This window comes from Orbicella faveolata, unplaced genomic scaffold, assembly GCF_042242905.1.
Source record: "Orbicella faveolata isolate gen_17 unplaced genomic scaffold, um_ofav_v1 contig_2, whole genome shotgun sequence".
In the NCBI taxonomy this organism is placed as follows: domain Eukaryota; kingdom Metazoa; phylum Cnidaria; class Anthozoa; order Scleractinia; family Merulinidae; genus Orbicella; species Orbicella faveolata.
This window is the reverse complement of record NW_028301547.1, coordinates 3,659,889-3,686,543: the sequence shown is the minus strand read 5'-3', so window position 1 is coordinate 3,686,543 and position 26,655 is coordinate 3,659,889. Positions and strand designations below refer to the sequence as shown.

At 38.0% G+C, this 26,655-nt stretch overlaps 2 protein-coding genes and 1 pseudogene across 4 annotated transcripts; 2 read left to right on the top strand and 1 right to left on the bottom strand.

The window, feature by feature from the left end:
• Positions 1 to 152: 152 nt before the first annotated feature.
• On the top strand, positions 153 to 11,647 carry LOC110067751 (serine/threonine-protein kinase 38-like). Its single transcript, XM_089288895.1, has 15 exons — positions 153 to 638; positions 781 to 832; positions 3,583 to 3,705; positions 4,444 to 4,527; positions 5,298 to 5,421; positions 5,881 to 5,998; positions 6,471 to 6,507; positions 6,606 to 6,708; positions 6,912 to 6,976; positions 7,587 to 7,704; positions 8,076 to 8,108; positions 8,634 to 8,724; positions 8,994 to 9,083; positions 9,604 to 9,692; positions 10,063 to 11,647. The coding sequence occupies exons 1-15, from the start codon at positions 493 to 495 to the stop codon at positions 10,179 to 10,181; spliced, it is 1,392 nt and encodes a 463-aa protein (XP_089145021.1). The 5' UTR covers positions 153 to 492; the 3' UTR covers positions 10,182 to 11,647.
• A 1,762-nt stretch (positions 11,648 to 13,409) lies between these two features.
• LOC110067755 (glutamine amidotransferase-like class 1 domain-containing protein 1) lies at positions 13,410 to 19,580 on the bottom strand (annotated as a pseudogene). The gene is made up of 8 exons (XR_016207028.1): positions 19,504 to 19,580; positions 19,243 to 19,319; positions 17,895 to 18,000; positions 16,406 to 16,513; positions 16,064 to 16,159; positions 15,788 to 15,881; positions 14,515 to 14,626; positions 13,410 to 14,124 (listed from the first exon to the last, which is right to left on the bottom strand). The product of XR_016207028.1 is annotated as a glutamine amidotransferase-like class 1 domain-containing protein 1 (transcript).
• Positions 19,581 to 19,644: 64 nt separating this feature from the next.
• Positions 19,645 to 26,514, top strand: LOC110067750 (protein CFAP20DC-like). Of its 2 annotated transcripts, none has more exons than XM_089288894.1 (6): positions 19,645 to 19,777; positions 19,890 to 20,519; positions 21,285 to 22,505; positions 23,151 to 23,468; positions 24,007 to 24,115; positions 25,214 to 26,514. In XM_089288894.1, the coding sequence occupies exons 1-6, from the start codon at positions 19,757 to 19,759 to the stop codon at positions 25,378 to 25,380; spliced, it is 2,466 nt and encodes an 821-aa protein (XP_089145020.1). In that variant the 5' UTR covers positions 19,645 to 19,756; the 3' UTR covers positions 25,381 to 26,514. The 2 variants fall into 2 exon arrangements, with proteins under 2 accessions (XP_089145020.1, XP_020630732.2); XM_020775073.2 differs by having other exon boundaries at positions 25,211 to 26,514.
• Positions 26,515 to 26,655: the final 141 nt, after the last annotated feature.

Sequence of the window (26,655 nt, the reverse complement as noted above, 5' to 3'; positions counted from 1 at the left end):
CTTCATGCCCATCAAGGGGACATATGACAGTCAAGAAAAGCATATTTTGCACACTGATTGCGTATTGGTTAGCTGGATTTTGGTCGAGTCATTGGTGAAATTGCCAGATCTACTTCTTGTCGATAGTTCTTTAATATTCTTTGTTTTATTTTGTGGACTGCCGAGTGGATATTACGTAATGTGCTCTTTTTGACATACCCCTCCCCTTTACCCTCCCCCTCGACAAGTCTGTCTCTTGGGGATAATAAGTTCCCGCCAACACGCAGAAAAACGCTATCCAATCACAATACTTGTTAGAAAATATACCAAAATAACACGATATTGAAGTGGCCAATGATTGCTCGTGTTAGCTAGTGTCGGTACTCGGGACAGGAAACTGGTGACTAGGTAACACTTCAGTGTTGGTCACGTCAGGGTAATTTGTCTGTTTTGTGTGGAAGTCGTCGCCGTTCAAAGCCGTGAAAGTGTTTTTTCCGGCTAGGAATTTCGCAGATGGCTAACACAGCCACAACAATGAGTACAAATGGAGCCTCTTGCTCTTACTCCAACCATACTCTTGAAAAGGTGGCGAAAGCCAAGGCAACGCTTGAAAGTTTCTACGCGAACTTGATCAGTCAGCACCAAGAACGACAAAACAGGTCTGATCGAGGAAATACAATTTGTAAATTGTACCAATTTCGCTCTCTACAGAAGAGACATTCCAAGATTACTCAGTAAGGACCTTGTCACGAACAACAACGTTGTGTCCACTTCAATTAATTTACTCTATTTTCGTTACAGATGGAAAGTTTTGGAAATGAATATGGAACAGCAAGGATTGACCGAAGAAGAGGTTTGTGTTAATTGCATTTCCTGTAGAGAGTTTTCGACACAGTTGTCAGTGTTAAGTTTACTGAAGAAGCATTACTTGTTGATTTAAGCTTTACCTTTTTTGGGATTTCTTATTTCAAGCAATAAAACTGCTATCGAACGTTTGCGGAATTTCTGACGTGAATCTGGCTTGAAGATGCTCAGCAAGAATACTTTTGAATGGGTTTGTAAGCTGTCGTCTGGCAATCGATGTAATAACCCAATAAATTATGAATCTCGTTGAAAGAACGACTTGCTCTCTCGTTCAGCTAATATATTAAGCTTTAGGTACACTTCGTCATTACATGTAATCTTGCGTATTTTCAATCGTGTAGCAAATGCTAAAATGTCGCTTCCGAGGTGACTACGGTCCACCTCACCAGTTGCGTTGCGTCAAGACGAAGATTCAGATAAATTATCTTCAGGGTCTATTTACATTTTTGTTGTGTTATTTAAATCTCGATGCGAAAACCAGCAGTTTGAAAAGAACCATTAAGGATATTAGAACATTTTAACCGCAAACAAACGTGTTGAAGGCCACGCTGCAATATTGCCAGCTTAGCGGAAAATTAATTCATCAAGATTTTGCATAATTTCTACCTTAGGACCACGAAAATTTTCCATAACAATGAATTATGACACAGCATGTTGCGTGAATGCGGTGGAAAAAATTCTGTTGTTTTTCTTTTTTGTTTTCTTTTCAAATGAGAAAAACAAAACAACAAGCCGAAGAGGATTTTCACCATTGATATTATGATCTTTGTGCACAAAAATAATAATTATAATAATTACAATATTATAAGATCTACAATTTCTGTCTGTGATGACATTAATTCTGATGTAATTCTTCACGTTGCTTTAATTTGCTTTAACATATATTGCCAAAAATTTATTTGTCTCTTCTTTTTTGAGATATCTTTTGTATAGACCCTTGTCAAATGCTTCAAGGGAGATCTCATGGCCCCATTGGCAAGATTTTCTGTAGGGCTACGAAAGTCATTTCCAAGAGGGCTCTGCCAATGGCATTCTTTGATCTTTTTAACATTTCTGAGGGGTTTTGGAAGAAAGTTAGCTTTTTTTCTTTGGGGAAAAAAAAAATACTGAGGGACAGCTGTTGTCACTTTAATTTTTTTTTTTTTTCTGAGGAGGTACATGCAAATTTGAACGCTATGAACAGGGAGTGCGGATGGTGTCAATTTTGAATATAAAATGAAAAAATATGGCCCAAATCTTAGCGCAATAGTTTTCTAGACTAGAAGTCATGATCACGTTTACACAGCACTGATAGACTGAGCGCCAAGTGATATCTTCATAGTTTAGTCAGTGCTAGAATACTATTGATCCCAGACATCCTTTGAAATGGCTTTTTTTTCAGGCTGTTTCATGCTCCGTTGGTTTCATTCACGTGATTTGAAAAAAGTGATCACATGATTATAAGCATCTCTTGGTGCAGATGGCCAAAGTCTGCAGCACAGCAGTTGCATATTCCTCAAGAGTTCTAAGTTCAAGTCAAATCTTATCCATGCCATAGATTTTGCATCTGTTGAACTATAGTCTGTAACATATCTTGGATTGCATCTTGTTAGAAAGTGCAAAACTCAACAAACTTGCAAACAAACTGTGAAGCTACTTCCCCGAAGGCAGAGATTCACTCATCACATGATCATGAATTTGTTGTCACATGGTCACTTTTTTTGAATCAGGTGAATGAAACCAAAAAGGCAATGGTACATAAAATGGCCTGAAAAAAAAAAAAACCATTTCAAAGGACGTTTGGGATTAATAGTATATGGACCTGCTTCGTACATGAAGGTCAATCAGTAATTCATTTAATAATGATGTGCTAAGAAGCATAAAACCACTCATTAATGAGCACATTTCACACCTAATCAGAATTTTTATGAGTTATGGGACCAAATCTTGCCTAGCAGGCTTTTTCTTTGGCATGTACTAAAACCTAAAACATCGAAACAAAACTGGCAGAATGAAACCACTGGAACCACTGGAACCACTGTCCAGAACAACCAAAACAAAATGACTGGAACCACCGAAACAACCAAAACGAAACCACCGGAAATACAGTTTAAAGGAGTGAATAAATACTTTTTACAGCTTGAGCGATGGAACCTTGTCCCTAGGTTCTTCTTGCTGCCTTACGTTTATCCAATCTCACCTCCTAGGTGATAAAGTAGAGGCCAAGTGAGTTGTTTGATACGTCTTTAAATGATATTTCGTAACTCTCTATAGTGCTATGGTCATGATGTTTTCTGCAAGCCTCGTCAAAACTTTTGGTTAGGGAGCACGAATACTGAAACATTTTATCATCCCTTAGCAATAATAACTGGCGAGTCCCTAAAAGTTGTTTTGTAATGGGTCTTGTAGTTCACACAGCGGTCAAAGGTCCAGAGCAGGTGAAGTTCTTTCGCTCAAAAACACAGAACGCTTGAAATTCTTACGTATTGTGGTGCTATCTGGAAGTGTTGTAGCTGGATTCTTGTGCATGGTTTGACCACTTTGTGCTGAGGGGCAATTGACAGGTTATTGATTAACCTTAGATAAAAACGAATCTGCGCAAAGCTATCCAGATATGTGTCAAAGATATAGATTATGCAAAAAAAAAATCATTATTATTGTATTCCAGAAGTTTTACAGACTTAAAATCATATAAAGAGATACATGTAAAACCTCCTGTCTCCATGGAATTTGAAAATGTGGTTGTATTTTTCTGTTCAGAAACAAGAATCAAGAAGTCTCCTTGCTAGAAAGGAAACAGAGTTTTTAAGACTTAAGCGATCAAGAATTGGAAAGGAAGATTTTGACTCCTTAAAAGTGGTTGGAAGAGGAGCTTTTGGTGAGGTAAGGTGCAATCTAGCTGTCAGTACCGTAGTACCTGTCTTTATTTCCTCTCAAAACAAATGTTGAAAACTCACAGTTCACAATGGGTTCAAGCTCAAAAGGCACACATCGACCGCACGGCCTCGGTCGATGAACAAAGTCACAACAACTTGAATAAAACTCTTCGCTTCCATCAAAGGCATACGTGTGTGAATATATACATGTGAGTGAGGTTTTCTGAAAAGTACAAAGTGGTATTAAGTTCCAAATATTTCTTTGAATAGCAAAGGCGAAATGTTAACTTACCGAACTGTTTGCTTCAAGCTAAACGAACGGCACAATGCCAACTTTTTGCAAACTCCTGTGATTCAAAACACTCAGTTACTTGAACACATGGCGACTAAAGTCCAATGGTCACGTCACATAACCAACAAAAATCTCCCAACGGGAGTCGGGAGTGACACTAGCATCCTCTGTAGTCCCTTTACGTTTTATAAACTGTCTAGTAAGTATTTTTTTTCCAGAAATTATGATTGATTTTAAGCAAGCCTGTCACTTGTTTATTCACAAGTATCTTGTATTAATCGTAGCTAAAAAATATCTCATGGCTGGTGTCTATCTGAAGTATAAGGTTTTTCTTGTCTGCAGCTGCCAACTTATTCAGAAAAAAGTTGCTAGCTGTAGAATCAGATGGGACTTTCTTTACATCACAATGCTGCATTTGCTATGCAAGAAAATGAAACGTTTTATTTCTTGTAGGTGCGTTTGGTTCAAAAACATGACACAGGCCATGTTTATGCAATGAAAATTCTGAGAAAAGAGGACATGCTAGAAAAAGAACAGGTACAGTGTCTGTGCTTAATAGTTATTGTTTTATACTAACAGTTATTTTTTAACATGAATTATTCATTTTAAAATGCCCTCAGCTGTAACTTTTGAGAGTGGGGACCCTGACACTTACTCATGAGCCCAGTATTTACTGATCTTTAGATATGATGTCTTATGTCTTTAAGAAGTTCTGGTCAGAGTATTTTAATAATTTAAAGTTAAATTCACTCACTTTTGAGCTGACCTGTGTGATAACTGTGGTTCTTCAAGTACTTGCTGCCTAAGCCAAATGATAGGTTTTCCCAGTAGCTACACTAACCATGTCCCAGATTCATGTCCTTTCTATTGAAACTGGGCTAAGCTGTTAGTGTATGTACATGTAAGTTGGAGGGCATGTCCAACTCTCTGGAAACCCTCTATATTTAGAGTACATTAGTTCTAGTTCTCTCTAGTTCTCTATTTTGGTTCTAGTTCTCTATAGTTCTCTATTTTGGTTCTAGTTCTCTATAGTTCTCTATTTTGGTTCTAGTTCTCTATAGTTCTCTATTTTGGTTCTAGTTCTCTATAGTTCTCTATTTTGGTTCTAGTTCTCTATAGTTCTCTATTTTGGTTCTAGTTCTCTATAGTTCTCTATTTTGGTTCTAGTTCTCTATAGTTCTCTATTTTGGTTCTAGTTCTCTATAGTTCTCTATTTTGGTTCTAGTTCTCTATAGTTCTCTGTTTTGGTTCTAGTTCTCTATAGTTCTCTATAGTTCTCTATTTTGATTTGTCCCGTGTTATTTTAGGTTGCCCATGCTCGTGCTGAGAGAGATATTCTTGCAGAAGCAGAAAATCCTTGGGTGGTGAAGATGTATTACTCATTCCAAGATGGACATTATCTTTATTTAGTGATGGAATTTCTTCCTGGTGGTTAGTACCTAATCAAAGGTTTCTTGATTATCAAAATGTCATCACTGAAAATTTTCTCCTAACTGTATGTTATAAATTCTTATTTTATGATTAGCTCTGTAAGCAGGCAAAGTGAACCAAATCCTGCACTGTTATTGGCTAACAAAGCAGGCAAGATGGGGCTATCTTGCCTGCGCGGCACTACCCGCTGTGTGCCACTAGATTTAAACAAGATGCCAAGATGCCAAGATGGCTGGATATTGGCCTCATTTTTTATTTATTTATTTATTTATTTATTTTTGCATCACTATGGATCTGGACTCTGTAAACATGCATAGACATGCAAAAAAGAACTTGATCAATATCCGGCCATCTTGACCTCACGTTTGGTCAATAACCCACATATGTTCCTAAATATTTCTTTTGGGCTGAGATGAGCAGTTTCTTAATAATCTCTTTTAATTGTTATCTTACTATTAGGTGATCTGATGACAATGCTGATGAAAAAGGACACTTTTACGGAAGATGAGACTCAGTTTTACATTGCTGAATCAGTTCTTGCAATTGACTCCATCCATCAAGTTGGATTTATTCATAGGTGAGGAAATTTTGGATTTACAATAATCTATTAACCTTTCGATCAATCACCCTAAAATCACTTTAAACTGGACCTAAAATTCTCTGAAGTTACAGTGATGTCATTATTAATTGAATTCCACTGCAAGTGTCTGGATGCTCATTCTAATTTTAAACTTACACTGTTCTCTTCAGTTGGCTGACCTGCATACCTTTATGCAAAATCTACATAATTATAATATCACTTATAAAGTTATTTAATAAAATTTTACTTATCCATTTAAGTAAGCCAAGAGTACAATTTCTTCTACAAGGGAACAAAGCACACCCTAATGGGCTATTTTCAGTGTACGGGACACACTATCTGTGCACTTGTACAATTCAGGTGGTCTGCATCAACTACAAACATTGCACAACACAAAATTATATTTATTGACAGAGATAATTTTGTTATTACAATTTTAACATTTTGATTTTTTTTTGTTCCTTTACAGGGATATTAAACCTGACAATCTGCTTTTGGATAGCAAGGTAATTACACAAATCTATCCTCTGTTTTTCATCCTTTACATTTTTCTGTGCACTCTTAAATCATTGTTTTGATTATTTAATCATTTTTTTTGTCAAAGGGGCACATCAAGTTGGCAGATTTTGGTCTTTGCACTGGTCTTAAGAAAGCACACAGAACGGAATTCTACAGGGAAATTTCACCAAGTGATATGAAAGATTTCAGTAAGAAAACATCTATATTTGGCATGTATATAAATACTTTAAAACTAAGAATTTGTAATGCTTGTTCAATGCTCTGATAGGTTAACTACTTAATCATGCATAATAACATGAGGTTTAACTTGTATAACTGATACAAAAGAATGGGCATACAACAACTAAAATTAGTAAACAATTCTGAATTTTATCTGATATTCTCCCTTTAGCATCAACAGAACCATTAGATACAAAAGGCAGAGCAGCCACATGGAAAAAGAACAGAAGACAACTGGTATGTGATAATACATTTATTATACATAAAAACCACTGAAATACCATGTGAGCTTTCACGTGAAAACATAGTATCTTCACACATGAAAATAAACTGTTATCTTCAAATGTGAAAAGATCGCTGTTGCTATGGTTACACAACAAATGGCACCTTTTGCAGCAAAAGTGAAATGGTTTGGGATTTCATAGGTGCTTATGTATAATAAATAGAACATTACATGGCTGCTTGTAGATACAGAATTTCTCTTCTCATGTTGAAAAATGTTCACTGTGCTCACTTGAGACTCGAAGAGAAATTTTTGTATCTCCACTGGGCCATGTAATATCCTCCATGTATGTGCTAAAATCAATCCAAAGTGTTGACTAGCAGGTTGGCACATTGCATTAGCCTCAATATACTTCAGAGAAACTTTTCAACCAAAAATCTTTCCCACTAGACTTATAAATTTTTATAAAAGTGTATGTTTGATGAGAATTCTCAAAAGTAGTTAAAAATAGTCACCAACAGTGGTTAAAAAATAAGTAATTAAGTTGTCAATTTAATAAAAATTGAGTTTGCAAATCACAGCTCAAGCTAATGAAATACATCGATATAACTGTTTCCTTGCCAGGCATACTCTACAGTAGGAACTCCTGATTACATTGCCCCAGAAGTCTTTCATCAGACTGGTTATAATAAAAGCTGTGATTGGTGGTCATTAGGCGTGATCATGTACGAGATGCTAATAGGTAAGCAATGACAGAAGCAACGTAATGTAATTATAATAATTTTATTATCAAAAAGACAAAGTCTGAGTGTTTGATTCTGGTGGCCCATCAGGCTGGTAATTATATTCAGTTTCCATAAAGCATGAAGTAACCACTAGTAGTTGGGCAGGAGTATTTCTATCCCCCCCCCCCCCCCCCCGCCTCCCAGATGGGATGTTAGTCCATGAGAGGGGCAACTCCAGCATTAGATGGGATGTTAGTCCATAGCAGGGTTATCCCCAGGAGTGGATTTGCTGTCTTCACAAGCACTGTGAGAGTGAAGTGTTGTATCATTATTTTATTATGTAAGTATGAAAAAAATTACAATTTGCCATATCACTGTTGAATTTCAGGTTACCCTCCATTTTGCTCAGAAAGTCCTCAAGGTTAGTGAGCCATTTCTGGCAATTTTTAAAATAGAAGCATTACTCCGAAGGGTATCAACTCTACATGTAGACAAGTGAGGTGTGAATTCCCAAGGTGTTACCCATAGGCATTAAAGTTTGAGAGATCTACAGACATCTTATTTTATTAGAGGCTATAATCCTAATGGCATAACCCCTCTTTACTTAGGGGAGGGATTAATAAAGAGAAGTAGCCCTGAACATCAAATACATGTAGATGCATTATCATACTAAGTGGATTGGCTGTACATGGGGATAAATTTAATCCCAAGGTATTAGCCCATGGGTATGCCTTAAAAATCACAGGAACATTATCCCTGGGTTTTATTTCAGCTAAGGGTGTGTGTGTTGACAAGGGAAATCTAAGTTTAGTAAAATATATTGATCTCCTGTTAGTGGTTGGGAAAAGAGTTGATTTACTGAAGTTGTGGGAGCAACTGTTGCTTTACAATGTGCTACTGAGTAATTTGACAGTTCTAACTTATACTTTGAAACCATAATTTGCAGAAACATATAAAAAAGTTATGAACTGGAGAGAAACTCTGATCTTCCCACCTGAGATGCCCATTTCAGATAATGCAAGAAACTTGATTGAAAGGTATTCATTATGTCAAGTTACACCTGTGCCAGTGGTTTGGTGTTGTGTTTTAACAGAAGAATTGCTAAATTGCTACTAACAGTATCTAGAGCAAATCTAAATAGTTTTCTTTTTTATCAGCTAGGGCCATCAAAGGAAAATTCTTACCTCAAATGAAATCTTCGTGAACAAAAAATGTTTCATAATGCTGTTTGTTCATAGATGTAGTTTTAAAACAAATCAAAGAGTGCAACAGATGCTTTAACAGGTTTTGTATGCTCACCTTTCAGATGGTGCTGTGATCCTGATAAAAGGCTCAACAGCATCGATGAAATCAAAGCTCACCCTTTTTTCAATGGTGTTGATTGGCAAAACATCAGGTATTGTAACATTGTTTCTGTATGTTGATTCAAAATCATCTGAGAAAGGTCTCAGCTTTCATGTGAAGAACCAACATTAATCTGTTTTAACCCACATGAACTGTCAATGAAATTAATTGTGAGAGGAGAGGTGTTAAGCACACTAAATCCTTGATCAAGCAGTCCGGTTTCAAGTCCTGGCCAGGGTTACAGGATCGTGTTCTTATGCAAGACACTTCACTCTTGCAGTGTCTCTCTCCACTCAAGTGTGTAAATGGTACCAGCAGGTCAAATACTGGGGGTAACTTTGCAAGGATCAGCATCTCATCTTGTAGAGAGTAGAAATACTCTTAGGCATTTAAAGCTACAGAAACTGAGATAAGTTCGTGACCGGCATTTGGCAGGTGTCACTTTGACCCTATGCAGACTTTACTTTCAGTTGTCAGTCTCACCAGTCTTCAGTTGTCAGTCTTAACTATACAAGTTTAAAAAGCTGCTCATTGTGTGCAGTTTCATGTTAAGATTTCATCTTCATTTACAGGGAAAGACCTGCTGCCATTCCAATTCATGTGAAGTCCATTGATGATACTTCAAATTTTGATGATTTCCCTGAATCAGAGCTGGATTCAAGTAAGCTTGTAATTTTTTCACTAATTCTGTTGCATTTTGTATTTAAACTATCATCTTTCCTGTTCACGCCCTGTTGTTATAACCTTTAGCACATATTGCAGGCCTATAAGGCTTGACTGGCATGTTACATGTACATGTAGGTCAGCAAGCGTGCCAAAAGCTCTGTTCCTGTACATACTGTAATTGCATGTACTGTGAACCTACAATGGTCATAGGCCAACACTATAGGCCTTGCAGTGTGTGCAGCGAGTTACTCAATATACCTAGTTAGTAGGCCTCAACTGGAGAAATATTGGCCAAGTAACTAACAGTAACTGAATTTATTATAGGATCTAATTAAAATACCATTTAATTGTTCCTTTCCTTTCAGATTGGTTTAAAGACACCAAAACTGATGCAGCTGGAAGTAAAGATTGGGTTTTCCTTAACTACACATTCAAAAGATTCGAAGGACTCACACAACGAGGGGTCAAGCTTCCCCTAATGTGAACAGTGCTAGCTTGCTAATCAGTATTTTCTTAGAGTTCTTTTATACACATAGCAGCAAGTCTTAAACTATACCATGTAATGAGTCTGGCAATCCCTCTCTTGTCTTCAGATTTTTGAGTTACTGTAAAAAACATGCATATAAGAACCTGGACTTTTTTTATTTTTTTAGAACCGGTTAGGTTAAGATTCTCCATTTAGACCCCCTTTGCCTAAGGTTACCGTATACCTTTAGAGGCACTACATCGCTTGGTGGCGAGACACCTGCAAAGGTATATAGTAACCTTAAGAAGCTGTCATACCATTTATACAAGATCCTATTAACCCTAACTTGGAAACCTCCAGGTTCTTGCAGGTGGGTTTTTGTGCATGAACTGTACATGGCATGATGAATTGATAGCCTTGGGCTAGAATGAATCACTGTAGACAAGGGAGGGATTGGTTACAGAAAAGAACAACATCAGATACAAACTGTCGACTTGCAGAGTTTTCCTTCAGGAGGGAATAGCGGTTATTACATAACTGTACTGGATGTTTATTGGTGGGTTGTAATCATGTTAAAAAGTTAGTCCATATTTTCGGGCGGTGTATAGGTTGGTATTTCATAAATATTTAATACTGCAGCTATTGAATGCTGAGAAAATCTTTCAAAAGCTATTTTTGTTAGTTCCACCTTTTACAATAGTTATTACAGTAACTGTTTTCAAGGTTGTCATGTTTCATACTATACTAGATCAGAGGAAATTAACCATACATGTGGCATCTGTCACCTCTGTCTCCACTACTTGAAAAAATGAACAAATTAAATACAATTATTAATAATCAGTTACTCACAAGCGGTTATGCAGTGGTTTCACAATCCGTTTATAAAACCAAGGTTTTTTAGAATATGAATCAAGTAGAACAATGTTCACAATGTTTTGTACAGTGCAGTTAGGTTATAAATCAATGTTCAAGCTATGGAATGATAATTATGTTTTCTGTTTAATGAAAAAGCTGAACACCAAATTGTTGAAAACAAATGAGGCAATTAAAGTTACATATTAATAGTGTTACATTTCTATGGCTGTATTTTTTGTACAGAAGGGCAAGCAAGGTATGTTCAATAATGCGACAATAGTGTAAATAGTTTTGAAACTGCTTATAAGACTAAATAATAATGACAAGATGGGTCCTTTTAGTACACTGACTCGGAGGCAATTTAACATGAGATATCATAAATCAGTCCAGTTCTTGTACAATTCCACGTAGCTTCGTAGAGTCATAATTGTTTGCAAATGTGTCAAGATTTTGTTTTGGTACAGTCATTAGTATATATGTAATGTTAGCCACTTTGGACTATAAGTCAGAATGAAATAAATATTGAATCACACTGTTCGTTATCATCTAACCATTGATAGCTTAGTTTCAAGACAACTTTAGAATTCTATGGAATAGAAATTACAAATAAAAAATACAATTAAAACTCACAGAGTTAATTTTCTTGTTACGCCCAGTTCACGCTGGCGGCATAACGTAATTTATTTATCTCGGTAATAAGAACATTGTCATAGCGGAGCTCCGGCGGCCCGACGGGCTGTCAAGCGGAGCACCATAACTGCAGGAAGAGAACCACATGCATGCATAGAGATAAACCCATGCAACTCTTTTCCCATGGTGAACATGCATTGCCAGGGGCAGGGATCGCGGGCTCGTGCACCCAAACGACAGAAAAACAAAACAAAACAAAACAAAACAGAAAACAAAAAAACGCGCAACATGGCGGCCATGTCATTCTTTTTGACCACCGGCCTAAAACGTGCGCGCCTAAACGTGACTGTAATATTATCGCTTCCGCGCGAAGCTCCAGTTTGCATACTGTGAACGCTAGGGGTTCTGTTATTTCATTGGCTGGCGGCTTTCTGAAATATCCCTCTGAGAAGGCGTGTCATGTTTTTTTTAAAAACATCGTACTCGTTTTTCGAGAGAATCCCTCCTCTTTAAATGAATTAATAGGGTATGTAGGATCGACGGTTTTCCGTGAAATTTGGCCCGAACATTCACTGATAGATACGGAACAAAAACGTGTCGGCGAATTCTTTTATTCCAAATACTTTTGTCGCAGTGGTCTCTAACGTAACACGTTACGCGAATTTTTTCGATAATGGAACTTGACAGATCTGTGAAAAGATAACCAATAGAACTAAAAGAAAATGCTGACACCCTTTGAGAGATTGATGCATTGTGATTAACACTGCACAATTATTTTACATCAACGATCGCATTTGATACCTGATTAATTTGCCGGAATTTTTTTGCGTGAACAACTGTAGTACTGTAGGCCTTACTACAGTTTTGTAGTTCACAGTCATTTGATTGTAGAGTGAGGTGGGTGAATAGGTTTTCGGATCGACGGATTTGACCTTAAAAAGCGCACGGATTGTGGATTTTAGCGGTAAATCGAGCGGATTCGCGGATTTTGAAAACGCAGTGAATCGTGGATCAGCTGTGAATTTTGGCACGGATTCTGGATTGTGCCTGTTCTTGATGTTCGGATCTTGGGTCCTAAACAAAATTTGGGTCATAGATCTTTCTTCAGCCTTGGTCAGTATGTTAATGAGTTCATCCAAATTATTTCTTTTTTCGAACGAAGCTCATTTAAACTCAGGTGTGAGACTGTTATTGGGTGAGACTGTTATTGGAATTGTACTGTGTTATAGTCATCAAGCATGTTGCCTTCTGTACTATTTGTGCGAAATTAACAACGGCATTCACATTTACGAGTTTACCTTGGAACTTTTACAATTCTGTTTCCGGATGTGGTTGTGGTTTCGGATTTGAACAAAAATATTGGTGGATCAACGGATTTGGTGAAAAAAAGGCACGGATCGGCGGACCTCTAGAGTACACTGACATCATCTTGGAATCCAAGGGGAGATAAATCAGTGCCCGTTTTGTAACCAGACTACAAAACATATTTTTTATTAGTAAGTGGTGTAAGTACATGTAACGTCCTGTTCCGCAAATATGTTCGTTTGGAAATCCTTGAAGTGTGTTCATTTGGATTTCTTGTGATCTATGAATAAAATAATGAGACAGCTGTGTCTGAGGAGATGGGAACTACATTTGTCTCCAGTTAACTTAATTGTTTGTGTGGTTTGTGTTGAGGCATTTTTAAGAGAAGCAATTTTGTTCTAAATGATAATTTCATAATTCTCATCATATAAACCTGACAGCATACTGTCACATACATGTAATTTCAGGTATTTACTGTTGTGAAACCCAAAATATTACAGTGGTCAATCATGTGCAACATATTACAACATATTGTTATGTAAACAACATCCAATCAACCAATAAGAACACAAAGTGAGCATCTATGTGCAATGTACACAATCAAGCCAAACATATATAACCTTTATTTACCCTCGGCAGTGTTTATAGCACAAAGGCTAGTGAGCTGAGCAAACAACTGAAAGAAATAAATTCATTCAAATGATGTTTGAACATAATATTGTTAAGAACCTCAGCTGACCGGAGGCAAACCAGTTAACTATTTACAACCGTGGCCAAGGATTTGAACTCGGGGCTACTGTGAAACAAATCCAGGTAGTGGTCAGAGCGGGACTCGAGCCCGGGACTGCTGGATTATGAGTTTGATGCGCTGACCACTGGGACATGCTGCCTTTGGTTTTGTGACTGACTGAATGGGTGCAAAGAGCTTCTAAATCATTACAGCTAAAAAACAAACAAAAAAATTATTAAAAAATTAAATAAAAAACATTTATTTCATGCAGGCTTATTTGACAGAGTATAGTTTCAAAATATACTACTTTTCAGAAGGAATGGACAAGGCCAATTATTAACAATAAAATTGTCAGTAATAATTACATTATAACTGGTACTAAATAATTTTATTTTATTGCTGTACATCAGAGCCAGCTTTCAACTCTTGGTTTTTCCTTGTCTGCAGAAAAGAAAAGGAAAAAAAATAGACATTGTGTTTGAATTGATGGTAAATAATAATTAAAAGTGTCAAGGACAGCTACTGCAACATTGCAAGAAAGTGACCTCCTGACACTTTTGGGTCAGATTCTGTGAAGGTTACTTGTGAATTTTTAATAAATAAAGAAACTCTTATCAATGAAAAGTTTAGAGAAGAGATGGCAAATCAATGGTTCTAAAAAAATCAACTTGCATCCTGTTAAAGTTCAGTCAAACTTCACACAGACTTCAAGTCTGTCTTAAATTTTCGCACAAAACGTTCTCGGGTATTAGTATCCAGTAGGTCTCACTCTCACTATATGTAAACTTCTCAATTACAACACCCCACCCCTGAAAAAGAAATCTGCCTAACCTTGCATTGCATAAAAGAATGAGGTTCTGAACAGCAGAAAGTGTTGATGTGTCATTCTGTCCTGTTATGAGATGTCTGTCAATAATCACGTGCATCCCATCTGGTTCACTGGCTGTATAAATATAGATTTAACACATTTTATAACATGTACATAAATGTGGATTCCCTGGTTTACATGCTGGGTATTAAAATTATCAGTGCTTGTGTTGAAACTCTAAAATAAAATGTAGTTTTATTGCGGACTTGCTGCTTTATATCAATGGCAAAAGGCCCTGGGGTCTTGGGGATTCCCTGGGATTTTGTTTTTATACCTGTGGTTTAGTGGGGAAGAAGTCACTGGTTTATTTCCAAAATCCTGGGATTTTAAGGGGAGTCTCTGGGTTTATGTAGTGGGGGTGCGGTGGCCTCGTGGTTAGTGCGCTCGTCCCTGGATCAAGCAGCTGGGTTCAAGCCCTGGCTGAGGACATTGTGTTGTGTTCTTGCGCAAGACACCTTACTCTCACAGTGCCTCTCTCCACCCAGGAGTATAAATGGGTACCGGCGAATAGTTGGGGAAACCTAACAAATTGTGGGGGAGTGACCTGCGATGGACTAGCATCCTGTCCAGGGGGAGTAGAAATACTCCTAGCCGCTTCATGCTACAGAAACCAGGATGAGCTCCAGCAGCTATGAGCCAGTTGGCTCCACGGCTTCACTTTCTGGGTTTATGTATGTTTGTGTCCCGAAATTGGGGGTGATTTCTTGAGTTCAGCAAAAGTCTCCTGTTAGCAGAGACCTAGTTTTCATGGGATTTCTCAGCCTGCCATGTTTTTAGAAACAAAGCTCTGGGTTCAGTTTAATTAAGGATCTCCTGGATAGAGGGATTCCCCTCTTGACAAGAGGTCCTCAGAGTTAAGTGTATTCCCTGGGTTAGTGAAGCTCCTGTAGTTTAACTCAGTGAAGGGGTGGATCTCGGGGGAGGGTGCAGGGGGTGCACACCTCCTCACCCCCTGAGATAACATATTCCCTTTTAAAATCTGTTTACCTCACCAGTCCATTATGCCATTCCTTAGTGGTCCACCCCCTCTTAAGAAAAATCCTGGATCTGCCCCTGCAGTGGGTATATGGGGATTCCCTACTCAGTAGGCTTCCCTCGTTAGGTGGATACTGCCTGCAGGCTTAGTTGGGGGGATTCCTTGTAATGAATGGGTTAAATGCAAAAACCCCTAGTTTTATGGCCCGGGGAACTCTTGATTTAAGCTGGTTAAACCTTCCTGATTGCATAAAGACTCACCACTGTATGTTCCACCGTTATCTTTGATCCAGTCTTCAAGGATGATAGGTAGACTCGCAAATTCTGGTGAGCGGGCTAATTCAAAAACTGAAGGCTAAAGTATACAAGATAAATACAATCAGAATGTTGCCATCACAACGTATCTCTCACCTGTAGATTATGGCTTGGACAATACTAAAAATTAAATCTTATTTTTTAATTGATATCGTTAGAAAAATAATATTTTTGTGTGAGTAACTAATTAAAATATTTATAGACCACTGGTAATTTTGTTACCCCTGTCATGCTATAACTCTTGAAACTCCAAGATTTTCCATCCTCTCGTTTTGCTGAGCAAAGTCCAGCAACCCCGTCCTACAGCACAGATGGGCTCTGATTTAAAAAATAATACAGTCATATCATTGATGGCTTGTACGTTCATGCATGTAGACCTACCATCAGTAGTTACAGATTCTATGTACTTGCAGGGAATGCAAGACAACCTTGTCAATGTGTAATCTGCTTGTCATATCAGATTCCATGAGTTAGCTAAGAGATGAGCCATTATTCGTTACTATTACTGATAAAATCAAAATAATTGTACTCAAACAGTGTACAGCTGTAACTTTTGATACCCACTTTTTTCTTGAACAAATGCATTAAGGAGCTTAGCTAGCTCATTATCTTTAGCCAGGTCATGAAGGGCTCCTGGGGAACTTGGGAGAAGTACTGCACCATACCTAGCCGCTGGAAAGAAAACAAACTTCCTGTAAATGATAACTGAAGGTAACTGAAGATAAAAAAGCTCCATTAACACAAGTCATACTATACCTAAAAGAACTCTTTACACCTAAAAGAACTGTTAATGAGAATGGCCAGTTCCTTCCATGAGATGCACCGCAAGGAATCATGGATACCGTAGTGATATTCGTCAAAACAAATATCCATGGATAAAACTACAACTGATGATTCCTTGCAGGCCCATCTCATGGAGGGAATTGGGAATTATATATTAACTGAAACAAGATGCAAAATGAACCATTGTGTAGACTCACCTCCCTCCCCTCACCCCTCTGGAAATTCCAATTAGACTTCACACATTTCTTTAAAATGTTTTGGTCTTACAGAGTCCTCCACCCCCCAGAAAATTCCAATTATCTTTTCTGTGGGGGGTGTATGGATATTTTCTAGAACTTCACAAATTACCGGTATGCAAAATTGGATACCTACATGTAGCATGTATTCTTTTTGCAATATTTAGTCCAGCCTTCATTTCTCTCAGGACTTCCTCCAAAAATACTCCCAGTGAACTCTTAGATTAAACTTAAGTCTGCAAAATGTATGCAAAGTCTAATGTTATCTGTTTTCCCATAACCAATACAGTAATAGCCCACATATAAGAACCTGGGTTTTAAGAACCTGTTAGGCTAAAATTTTCATTTTAAGCCCCCTCCACATAAGAACCTATTAAGGCTAACATTTTAAGTTAGGTTCTTATTAGTGGGGTTGCTGTAAAAGTGTATAGGTAGAAACTGCTGAATTAAGATCATCATCTATTTAAAAGTAACTTGACATAACTCTTTTTTTTCTTTCAAGCTTAAGTACCATGTTGTATGTCTATTGTGTTTGCCATTCAAATAATTCCCCAAGTATTTGCAAGTACTGTACTCTGCTACAGTATCAAAGAAAGCTTTCTGACCATCTCCAACTCTGTGAGAATCACAAAATATTAAACATAAAATATCAAGATATATCCCAATGAAATAAAAAACTGCAAAATATCAAAACAACGTAAGCTCCCAATGGGCAATGCCTCAGCTTCTCAACATGAGTTTCTTTGTTATGCTTTGTTAAGGACATATACTGTACCTGCACTGAACTGCCTATAGGCATTGCTCTATGGTACAAATAAATGATTTATACTGTATTATGAGATGATATTTCTAATATATATAGTGTATTCAGATGAAATTCATATGAAAATATAAGAACCTATTTTAAGAACCTTGGTAGCCTAAATTTGCTTTAAGTACCATTTACATAAGAACCTATTTAGGCTAAATTGAAAAATTCAGGTTCTTATATGTGGGCTATTACTGCATTATTTATATAATTTACAAATGCTCACCATCAACATTTTCGAGTTTTCCAGGAACTGAAAAAGGCTTGGTCCGAAATTCATTCAACCATTTTCTACTGTTTTCATCTGCCTTCACAAAGTCTATTTGCTGACCCTGGAGGGACAAAACATTTTCATGTTCTATATAATATGTCCATCTGGGGAGGAATTTTACAAGCGAGATTATATAACAGTTTTCTAAAAGCTTTCTGATAACTGGGAAGCAGCTGGGTTTGGACAATACAGCACAAGACTGGCTTAAACCCCTCCTCAGGGTTGCTCACATTTACCAGGAAACTATACAGAGTTTGAAGAAAATTGAACAAATAATCTCTGTTGAAAACGTAAGATACACAAAGAAACATAAATATACATGCATCTGCACAGCAACAGACAAAAAATCTGCCACTAAATTAAATGCTAGTTTCCAATTGATGATCTCCTTAGAGTATGTTAATCAAAGCCATGGGTCCCATAATAGAACTGGGAGACCTGGGCAGAACAAGTGCTGGTGAATGGTAAAATTAAATTATGTAAAAAATTGCAAATGGTGACAACAGAATATCTGTACTGTAAACTCCAGAGGTTTTTATCCTTACAAAAGAAATCAAGACTCAGAGACTTCTGAGAGAGGTTGACGTTACACCTCAGGGTACTGTGAGTACATGAATCTCTTGATTGATATACCTTCATTTAAACATGATGATGTTTAAAGCTGAAAGCTTACATGAGGTCATGTGTCTTCAGCATCAGCTCTAAAATTATCTTAATTAATATGCATCTCAAATTGAATACAAATGCAACCAGAAATATATAAAATCTTGGTCAGTTCAGTAAAATCTGATGAAGAGGAAATTGACATAGGACTGAATTCCAATATCTTTTTTTACAAGGGGTTAAGAAATGCAGCACTGATCAATTTCCGTATAGCAAAGAACAAAATCAGCTATTCTCTAATATTCAATGGGATGTGCAGATTATTTCAGCTGACCCTTGTCAACTGAATCAGTAGCTAGGAATTGAGGTGGGGGTGTGAAATGGGCCATTTAATATCTGCACCACCCCTACCCACCCCCCCCCACCCCCCTCACCCCTATTGAGGGTCTAGCAAATCTCAAATCTAAGGGGAGAGGTCTTTGGAGGCCATTTCTGAGGGGGCTACTTTGTCGGTGCTTCTGATCTTTTAGAAATTCTGAAGGGGGAAGTGTGTCGGCACTTTGGAAGAGGAAGGGGGGTTAAAAGTTTGTTTCTGACGGGGTAAAATTCGAAGTACCTTAATAGGGGCGGGGATGTGGATGTTAAATGGAATGGCCCAATAAAATGGAAATCATGGCCCTTAGTTGAATATCTTTCTTACTTGTGGTGTTGCAATCTGAACATTGAAAACTGAATGCGTCAGTGTGAATGCGTGAATGAAGGACTGAGCTGAGACACCTGAAATCCATAAAACAAAAAAATATCTCATGACCAGTGTCATCAAACGTCTGATTAGAAAAGACATGACAAACATACACAGATTCAGTGTTTTCTTCCCTTTTCTCCCACAGTAAGATGTGAAATAAATATTTTGGTAATCTCAAGTAACTTATCCCTCCGAATCAAGTAAAATTATCCATACCTTGGGTAGCTGAACTACAAGCTATCAAACAGTTTGGCTTGGCCGCCATCTTCGATATCTAGTACCCAGACTTCTCCGACAACGACAGTTACGCATGCGTTGATTTTGAAATGGCGACTCCACGGAGAGAGGAGTTGAAAGCTCTTTTTGTATCTCTTGCAAAGTGTTTTTGACAGCTAACACATATCTACAGACCTTGAACGTATCGTGAACAAGCTAAGCTGCATAAACAGTTATTAGCTTGGCGTGGATAATGTTTAAAAATGAGTTCCAAGTAAGTGAATTCCTCGATCACCTTTTGCGTTATATATAAATGCGTAACCGATGGTTACTGTAATTAAACTTTGCGTATCTTTTCATCTTTTCTTTCTGGTTTGCGATAATAGGGTGGCTCGTATGTGGACGTTTTCAGTGCACAGGGTCGCGACCCCGTAGCAAAATGGAGGCTCACTGGAAGTGCATCAACGAAAAACAAAGTATACGACAAGGACGTCAAGAGTTTTGTTTACATTTTGGAGGGCGAAACAACCACCACGAAAATGAGCCTTCCGAAGGACGAAAAACAATCGTTATGGCTCATACAGCGCTATTTAGTCTTACAATTGTATGTACCGCTGGGACATTCGTTTTCTTTGGAGTTTGGCGTCACCGACAGCTCCGGGAACAACAAACGGCGAATTCTGCTTTCGTCTAACCACAGGGACATTACGATAACTCAACTACATGCGCGATTTCCGCTTAATATCCTCCGCCTTGGGATTTGGCTGAATCTTTGCCTTGATCTGCAATCACTGGTCGGGGAGACATTCAAAGGGCAATCTTTCAAGGCTCTTGAAAACTTAACGATTTCTGCGAGTTGTCGCTTACGGAAAATTTTTACCATGAAATCGCAACCATTCGATACAACAGATGATGATGAAATTTACAATTGTGAGAATACGAACAGCGGAGAATTAGAAAACATACCCAAGTCACTACAGTTTTCAACCTCACCAGACATCCACCATCACACGCAGGTATTGTTCACTGTTTATAACATGTATACAAGTTCATTAAAAATATGCTGATAAATATTTAGCTTGGCTATTCATACCATTCATAGCAAGATTTATACACGTATTGTGTTGTCACGTTCTATTTATAAAATAAATTAGTAAGTGTACTACAATATAGAAGGGTTAATTTCAGTGTAAATGTTGCTTTCTATAGGCAGAATAATATCATTTTCAGTCGTGATGAATGTGTTGTAGTACTGCTGAATCTCCCATACTTTAAGATCAGGAATAGTCCCCCCCTTAAGAAAGCTAAGAGCCCAGCAAATGTTACCTGTTTTGCACCTAATCGAGTTCACACCCACCGAGTTCGCACCCCCTGAACTCATTAGAAACTTTCTATTTTGGGTTTGCCATTACCCTTAATGGATTAAGAACAAGAAATAAACATGTTTTGTGTGATTTTTTTTCATTATGTCCAGAATGTTGTCTTTTTTGCTTTGTAAGAGAAAGATAGATTTTAAGCAATTGATCGCTAGTTGAGTTGATGCGGGTGCGAACTCGGTGGGTGCGAAACCTCCAGCTACCATTCCAGCTATGGGATGTTTGAAAGTGATGGAACCCTGACTAAGTATCTGCTCATGGGTGGTTCCCACCTATTAGGAGTTCTTCCTTATTAACAGTCCAACTGTTTCTACATGTATATAGATTTATTATGTATAGTTCTTCTTTACATCTTCTCTACGAACTGCTAAAATACATGCATTTACATTGTTCTATTTCATCAAGGTCATCAACATGGCTAAACTGTGGCAAGCGGAAATCAAAGCAAAAGAGAAAGCTGGTCTTCCTCCTCCCCCAACACCTGTTCTTTCTGATTCTGATGCAGCAGGAAACAGACTAGAAGAACAACCAACACACATTGCATTTGGTTCAAAAGTAGTTATTCCTAAACATGCTCGCAAGTCCTCTCGTGAAGGAGGTGCATCATCAGCAGGTGGAAGAAATTCGTCCTCAGCACTAAATCGCAGTGGTTCAATTCCACAGTTAACATCTGTTTCACCCGCTTTGGAGCCTGAAAGTGGGCGAGAAAGCAGTAGACAAACTCACAGACTTTCATATCAAAGGTCTTTTTCTGATGCAACTAATTTACATTCCGAATCATCCAATACGCAACTAGGAGTTGAGGCCACACAAACAACAATACAACCTCGGCCTCCAAGAACTGGCTCGGGAGGTAAAACACGGAGAAGACCATTAAGAGTCAAACATCCTGGAAGTTCAAAATCTCGCAGTACGGATGATAAAGATGCCATCAATCTTTCTGGTAAGAGCGATGAGCCTTTTAATGGTTCTTCTGGAACTAAGGACACTGTTTCTGAAGAAAAGGATTTGGACAGCAATCAGGAATCAATTTCTAGATCACAGAGTGAAAGCTCTCTAAAAATGTCAGGAAATGATAGTAGCTTAGCTGAGAGCTTTAACAAGTTCCAAATAAAAATTCCTGATAAGGATCAAAATGGTCATGTCAACTGTGACATCAATTCAAGAGAACAGCCACCTCTAACAGCAGAACTTGAAAAAGGGTCCCCACCTGTTTTTACCTTTTCATCAAGACCTAGATCAGCACCAAGATCGCCGCGGAGCCGACAACGGAAACAGCAGGATTTTAATACTAGTGCTACTCCTGCCGAGGAGAAACCACAAATCAAAATTTCCTCCCAAGTACCTGTGGATTTGAACAACTCTAATAGCCTCAAGATACAGAACCGAGGAAGAAAAGGGAGTGATCGATCCGAGTATGATGATGATTTTTACAAAGCTTCAGGGGAGAGTTCTACTGAAGAGGATGACTTGCAGAACTTTTTGAAAACAAGTGGCAACTCAAGGTGTAGTTCACAAAGCTCTAGACTGAGCCCTCTTCCTAGTCCAGAACCAAGCCCAGAGCCTGACACACTGTCAAAGTCACAGATTTTAAGGATGAGCGTCAGAAGTAGTTTGTTAAAGGAGGTGAGTTGGGACACTGTACTGCAAATCAAAATTAACTACTTTAGGATTTGCACATGAAATAGTTGGAGTACTTTAGTTGTTAAGGTTGGCATTGAGGGTGGTAACCTGTAACACCCATTTGTTGAGTGTTTTCAGGGGTTTCATGAATGTTTTCAGCAGAAGGGCAGCCAGTTTTCACAGGCGGGCAAAACGTTTTGTTCAAACTGAACTTCTTTATAAGAAAAACGTTTCACTAGATGATCAAACCAGGCAGGCAAAGCCATCCTCTCTGCTGGTCAACTTGCCCAGTGCCCAGTTCTTGCCGTGGTGTTTTTTTATGGGCCCTTGATGAACTTGTCTGTTGTTGAGAAAATCACTTGCCAATTGGTGGAGAAAGCGACAAGTTTGTTACAGGTGCAAAGATCAAGACTGTCACAACAGATCACTCAGAACCTAAGTTCTGCCCTTGGCAGAACTGTTTTCCCAAATTACAACTGGCATCAGTGACTAAAGGATGAATAAAAGTAACCACATGTCTTAATTTCCCAGTTATTGTTAGGTTATGTGCATGGGTAAACAAAACTCACGAATAAACAAAACTGCCCTCGGCTGATAATTATCTTGCATTGGTCAAACTCACGACTTTTTTGTATATAACTTTAACAGATTCCTTCACCTCGTAAAAACAATGGTAAACCCTACGATTCAAAGAACTACCAATCTGACGCAGGCTCCTGGCAAAACTTTCAATCTAATGCAAGTTCGTGGCGATTTGACACGTCTGTCATGAGCAACACAATGCTGGACAAATCACTGGATAAATCGTTCAACAGCTCTTTTGGGACATCAGGGTCAGATGAGGTCATAATTAATAATGACGGAAAGGATTCCCTGAGCGACTCAAGTGATGATACAAGTTACAGTACCTGGAAAGGACCACCTCCCCCGGACAAGAGGATACATCGGTATCTAGATGAAATGCGGGTAAGTGTAATGCATTTGTCCAATGCATGGAGAGCAGAAAAGACTGCATTTCTTTGAAAAAAAATCTTCAGGAAATGTGATTAGTGGTATTCCCGATAGACAATGTACTTTGTCTTGCACAACAAGTGAAGTACATAGAATGTGGCTTATTTTTCCCTTCACAAATTTGCCACACTCATGGACATGTGACATGTGACATCTTTAATGCAGGGTTAAGCCTGATAGTGCAAGGTTACATTAGCCTGCATGTAACATCCATCTTGACTTGTTTTACTACTTCATTTCTAGCATAAGTGATTACCGGTAAGTTTCGACAGTCAGTCATCACTTAACCTATTTCTTCCTTTAACTTGATTTATGTCCAACCAGAGATTTTACAGATGGGTGTGTAAAATACTACAATTCTAACTTTTAGTTCCCTCTCTTCGTCCACAATTTGATTTAGGATTTATCATACTCAAATTGACGACAATGGCAGATTATTATTTACCAGACTGAGTATTTAAATTAACAGTTTGATTTACATTATTATAAACAGCACCCAGGGCCAGAACCAGACTTGACGGCTACATTACCAATGGATCCAAGAGAATACTCCAATGCTTTCAGTCCACCTATTGTACTACCCAGTCAAAAGAGGAGTTCTGGTGAGTGGCACGCAACTCTTACCAATTCCCTAATCCCCTGTCTCAGACTTGCTTACTGTAATTTTCCTTCTTTTGTCACTGAGCTTAAAGCCTGATAAACAGAATCCCTGAAAGGGATACAAGTGATATCCCAAAGTAAGTTGTACATCTCGGTAATGGGAAGCAAGGAGAGTGCACCTACTTGTATGTTGCATGAAACAAAACATGAGCTTGTGCATCAGTCAGACATTGTTTCTATTAAACAATTAGCTTATGAGCTTGAGATCTCTTTCATGTTATAGTTGACGAGCTCGTCAACTATCATGCATAGAAATCATTCAAAACTTTATCTGAATCCTCTTCACAGACACTTTGAAAACGCCAAGAAGCGGCTCTCATTTTGTTAACAAGGGCACACTGCTACCCTGCCCATGATCTATCACAGAATAGATAGTGAGTAGCATAGCCAATCAGAGAACGACATTCGTGATAGGACATTAGTAGATTTATACTAAAAATTTATACACTTTATGTTTCATTGTATGTTACGTAGTGTACTGCCATAGGCCTGCATTTCATTCCCTGGGCTACAGCTACATAGCTCTTAACACGCATCACACCTTCTGTACTGCATGCTGATATGTATAACCCCACAATAGATAATGATATTTTACCGTACCCAAATTTGCAATTAGCCAATCAGAAGCCCTTTCTAATGTCCTGATATCAAGTCACTGACCTGATATCAAGTCACTGACCTGATATGGTTATGATATCATGCTCACGTGGCTGAATTTGGGTTCAGTAAATAGATAATCCTACCTTTTTGGTTCGCTTCAGCAGAATGTTATAAGGCTCAAATGGACCCCCCATGGGCATTTTGTCTCCATTACATCTTGCCAAGATACAAACCATGGCTCCACCAAACTCACCTGATCTGCAACCGAAGTGTACCTATGATTAGTATGATTAGGTATATTAATTACCTAGTAGTTATATTAAAAGTAAACTATAAATAGAGACATTCTTGGTTTCCTTTCCATATATATATTTGTTTTTTCTCTAAAAAATAGCAGTTTTGCACATAAAGTTCTGAAAACATTTTTTGTTCAACAGCAGAACAAAATGATGCCCTCTCAGCAGCTCTTTCATCACCAAGAAGTCGTAATCCCAGCACTAGCATGGATCACAATGTTGTCGATGAAGAGGAGTTAGACTTGCTCTACGACCCATGCTTGAACTGTTATTTTGATCCAAAAACACACAAGTACTATGAGCTGGCATGAAACTAAAGAGATTCTTAATTTATTATTATTTTGTAACCTGTGAACAGGTTCTGGCGAGGGCAAGAAAAATTTGGCGAGCAAAGCGAGTTGACGAGAGAGAAAAACATCAGGCAAGCTAAGTGAGTCAAGATTTTTTTCCCTCCAGACCACTCTTGGCTAGCTTTGCTCTTGTTTGTCCTTAACCCAATCCTGAGCCAGTTCACAGGCTTTATAATTTGTTGGCTATGGTGTTGTAAAGCAGAAAGAGCTAGCAATTACACTGGAACTTAATTGTACTTATAGTAGGTATCAAAAAGAGTCCTGACTTGTTGCAGGACGTCTTGAAACCAGAAACCCTTCCATGAAGGAGGTATGGATATTTTTGTGGAGACTGCAATAAGCTGAAGTCTGTTAATCTTGGTCTGCTAAAATCATTTTGCGAGAGCCTTCATACCACTAAATTTCAAGATAAGAGCAGAAGAATCTCGTGAATCTCTATACTTCTAACATCCTTGGAGGCCAGGACAGATAAATTGGAAAAGTGAAAAATAAAACAGTTAGTTTTTTTGAAGCTAAATACCCTTTGACACTCAAAATTAAGTCTTTCATTCATTCATTCATTTACTCACAACAAGCCAAGAGAATTTTTTTTTTCGTTTTTTTTTTTTCGTTTTCTTTTCTTTTCTTTTTTTGCTAATTTTGCTATCTGCATTAAGGTGTTGCTCATCTCAATATGCTATCTACCCTGGGATTCCAAGAATGGAAATTTGCAATGATTTTTCTGCCCCATAGTTTGGTGATGTACTTCAGCTTATTAGATGATGTGCCCTCAAGGGCTCGTGTAAAAATAAATTATCAACTGAAGAGAGTTGTATCTGTACACTAGTGAGACTAGTTTGCTATTTACTTGGTGTTCGTGAACGTGTATTTCAAGTTGTGTCATGTTGATACAAATCCTTTCATTTAAAGGTGTGATTACGTCTCATCTCCACCTTCTGTTCTTGATGTAAAGAAGTGATTTATCTTGCTTGTGTGAGCTTTCAAGTGTGGATTAAAAAGATCAGAAACAATGATCTTGTTGTTCTGTTTAATTAACAGAATTTGTAAAATATATATTAATGAAAAAGAACATTAAAAGTTGCTGGTCTGACCGAACGAATGATGCTCGTATCGAGTCCGCAGTTGGTGGGATTTGTCTCCTGGGGAGGTGGACTAGCATGCCAAAGGAAGGAGGTGCGCGACGCAGATTATTCACCTTTATAGAGAAGGTATTTGTTTAGAAACATTGTTTTTGTT

Bases quoted from the DNA above. Each gene is read 5' to 3' on its own strand.
- LOC110067751 (XM_089288895.1), top strand. From the start codon at position 493: ATGGCTAACACAGCCACAACAATGAGTACAAATGGAGCCTCTTGCTCT. The intron at 6,977-7,586 runs GTATGTGATAAT...TTTCCTTGCCAG, and splicing joins AAAAGAACAGAAGACAACTG to GCATACTCTACAGTAGGAAC. The intron at 9,084-9,603 runs GTATTGTAACAT...CTTCATTTACAG, and splicing joins GTTGATTGGCAAAACATCAG to GGAAAGACCTGCTGCCATTC.
- LOC110067750 (XM_020775073.2), top strand. From the start codon at position 19,757: ATGTTTAAAAATGAGTTCCAA. The intron at 22,506-23,150 runs GTGAGTTGGGAC...TAACTTTAACAG, and splicing joins GAAGTAGTTTGTTAAAGGAG to ATTCCTTCACCTCGTAAAAA. The intron at 24,116-25,210 runs GTGAGTGGCACG...TTTGTTCAACAG, and splicing joins CAGTCAAAAGAGGAGTTCTG to CAGAACAAAATGATGCCCTC.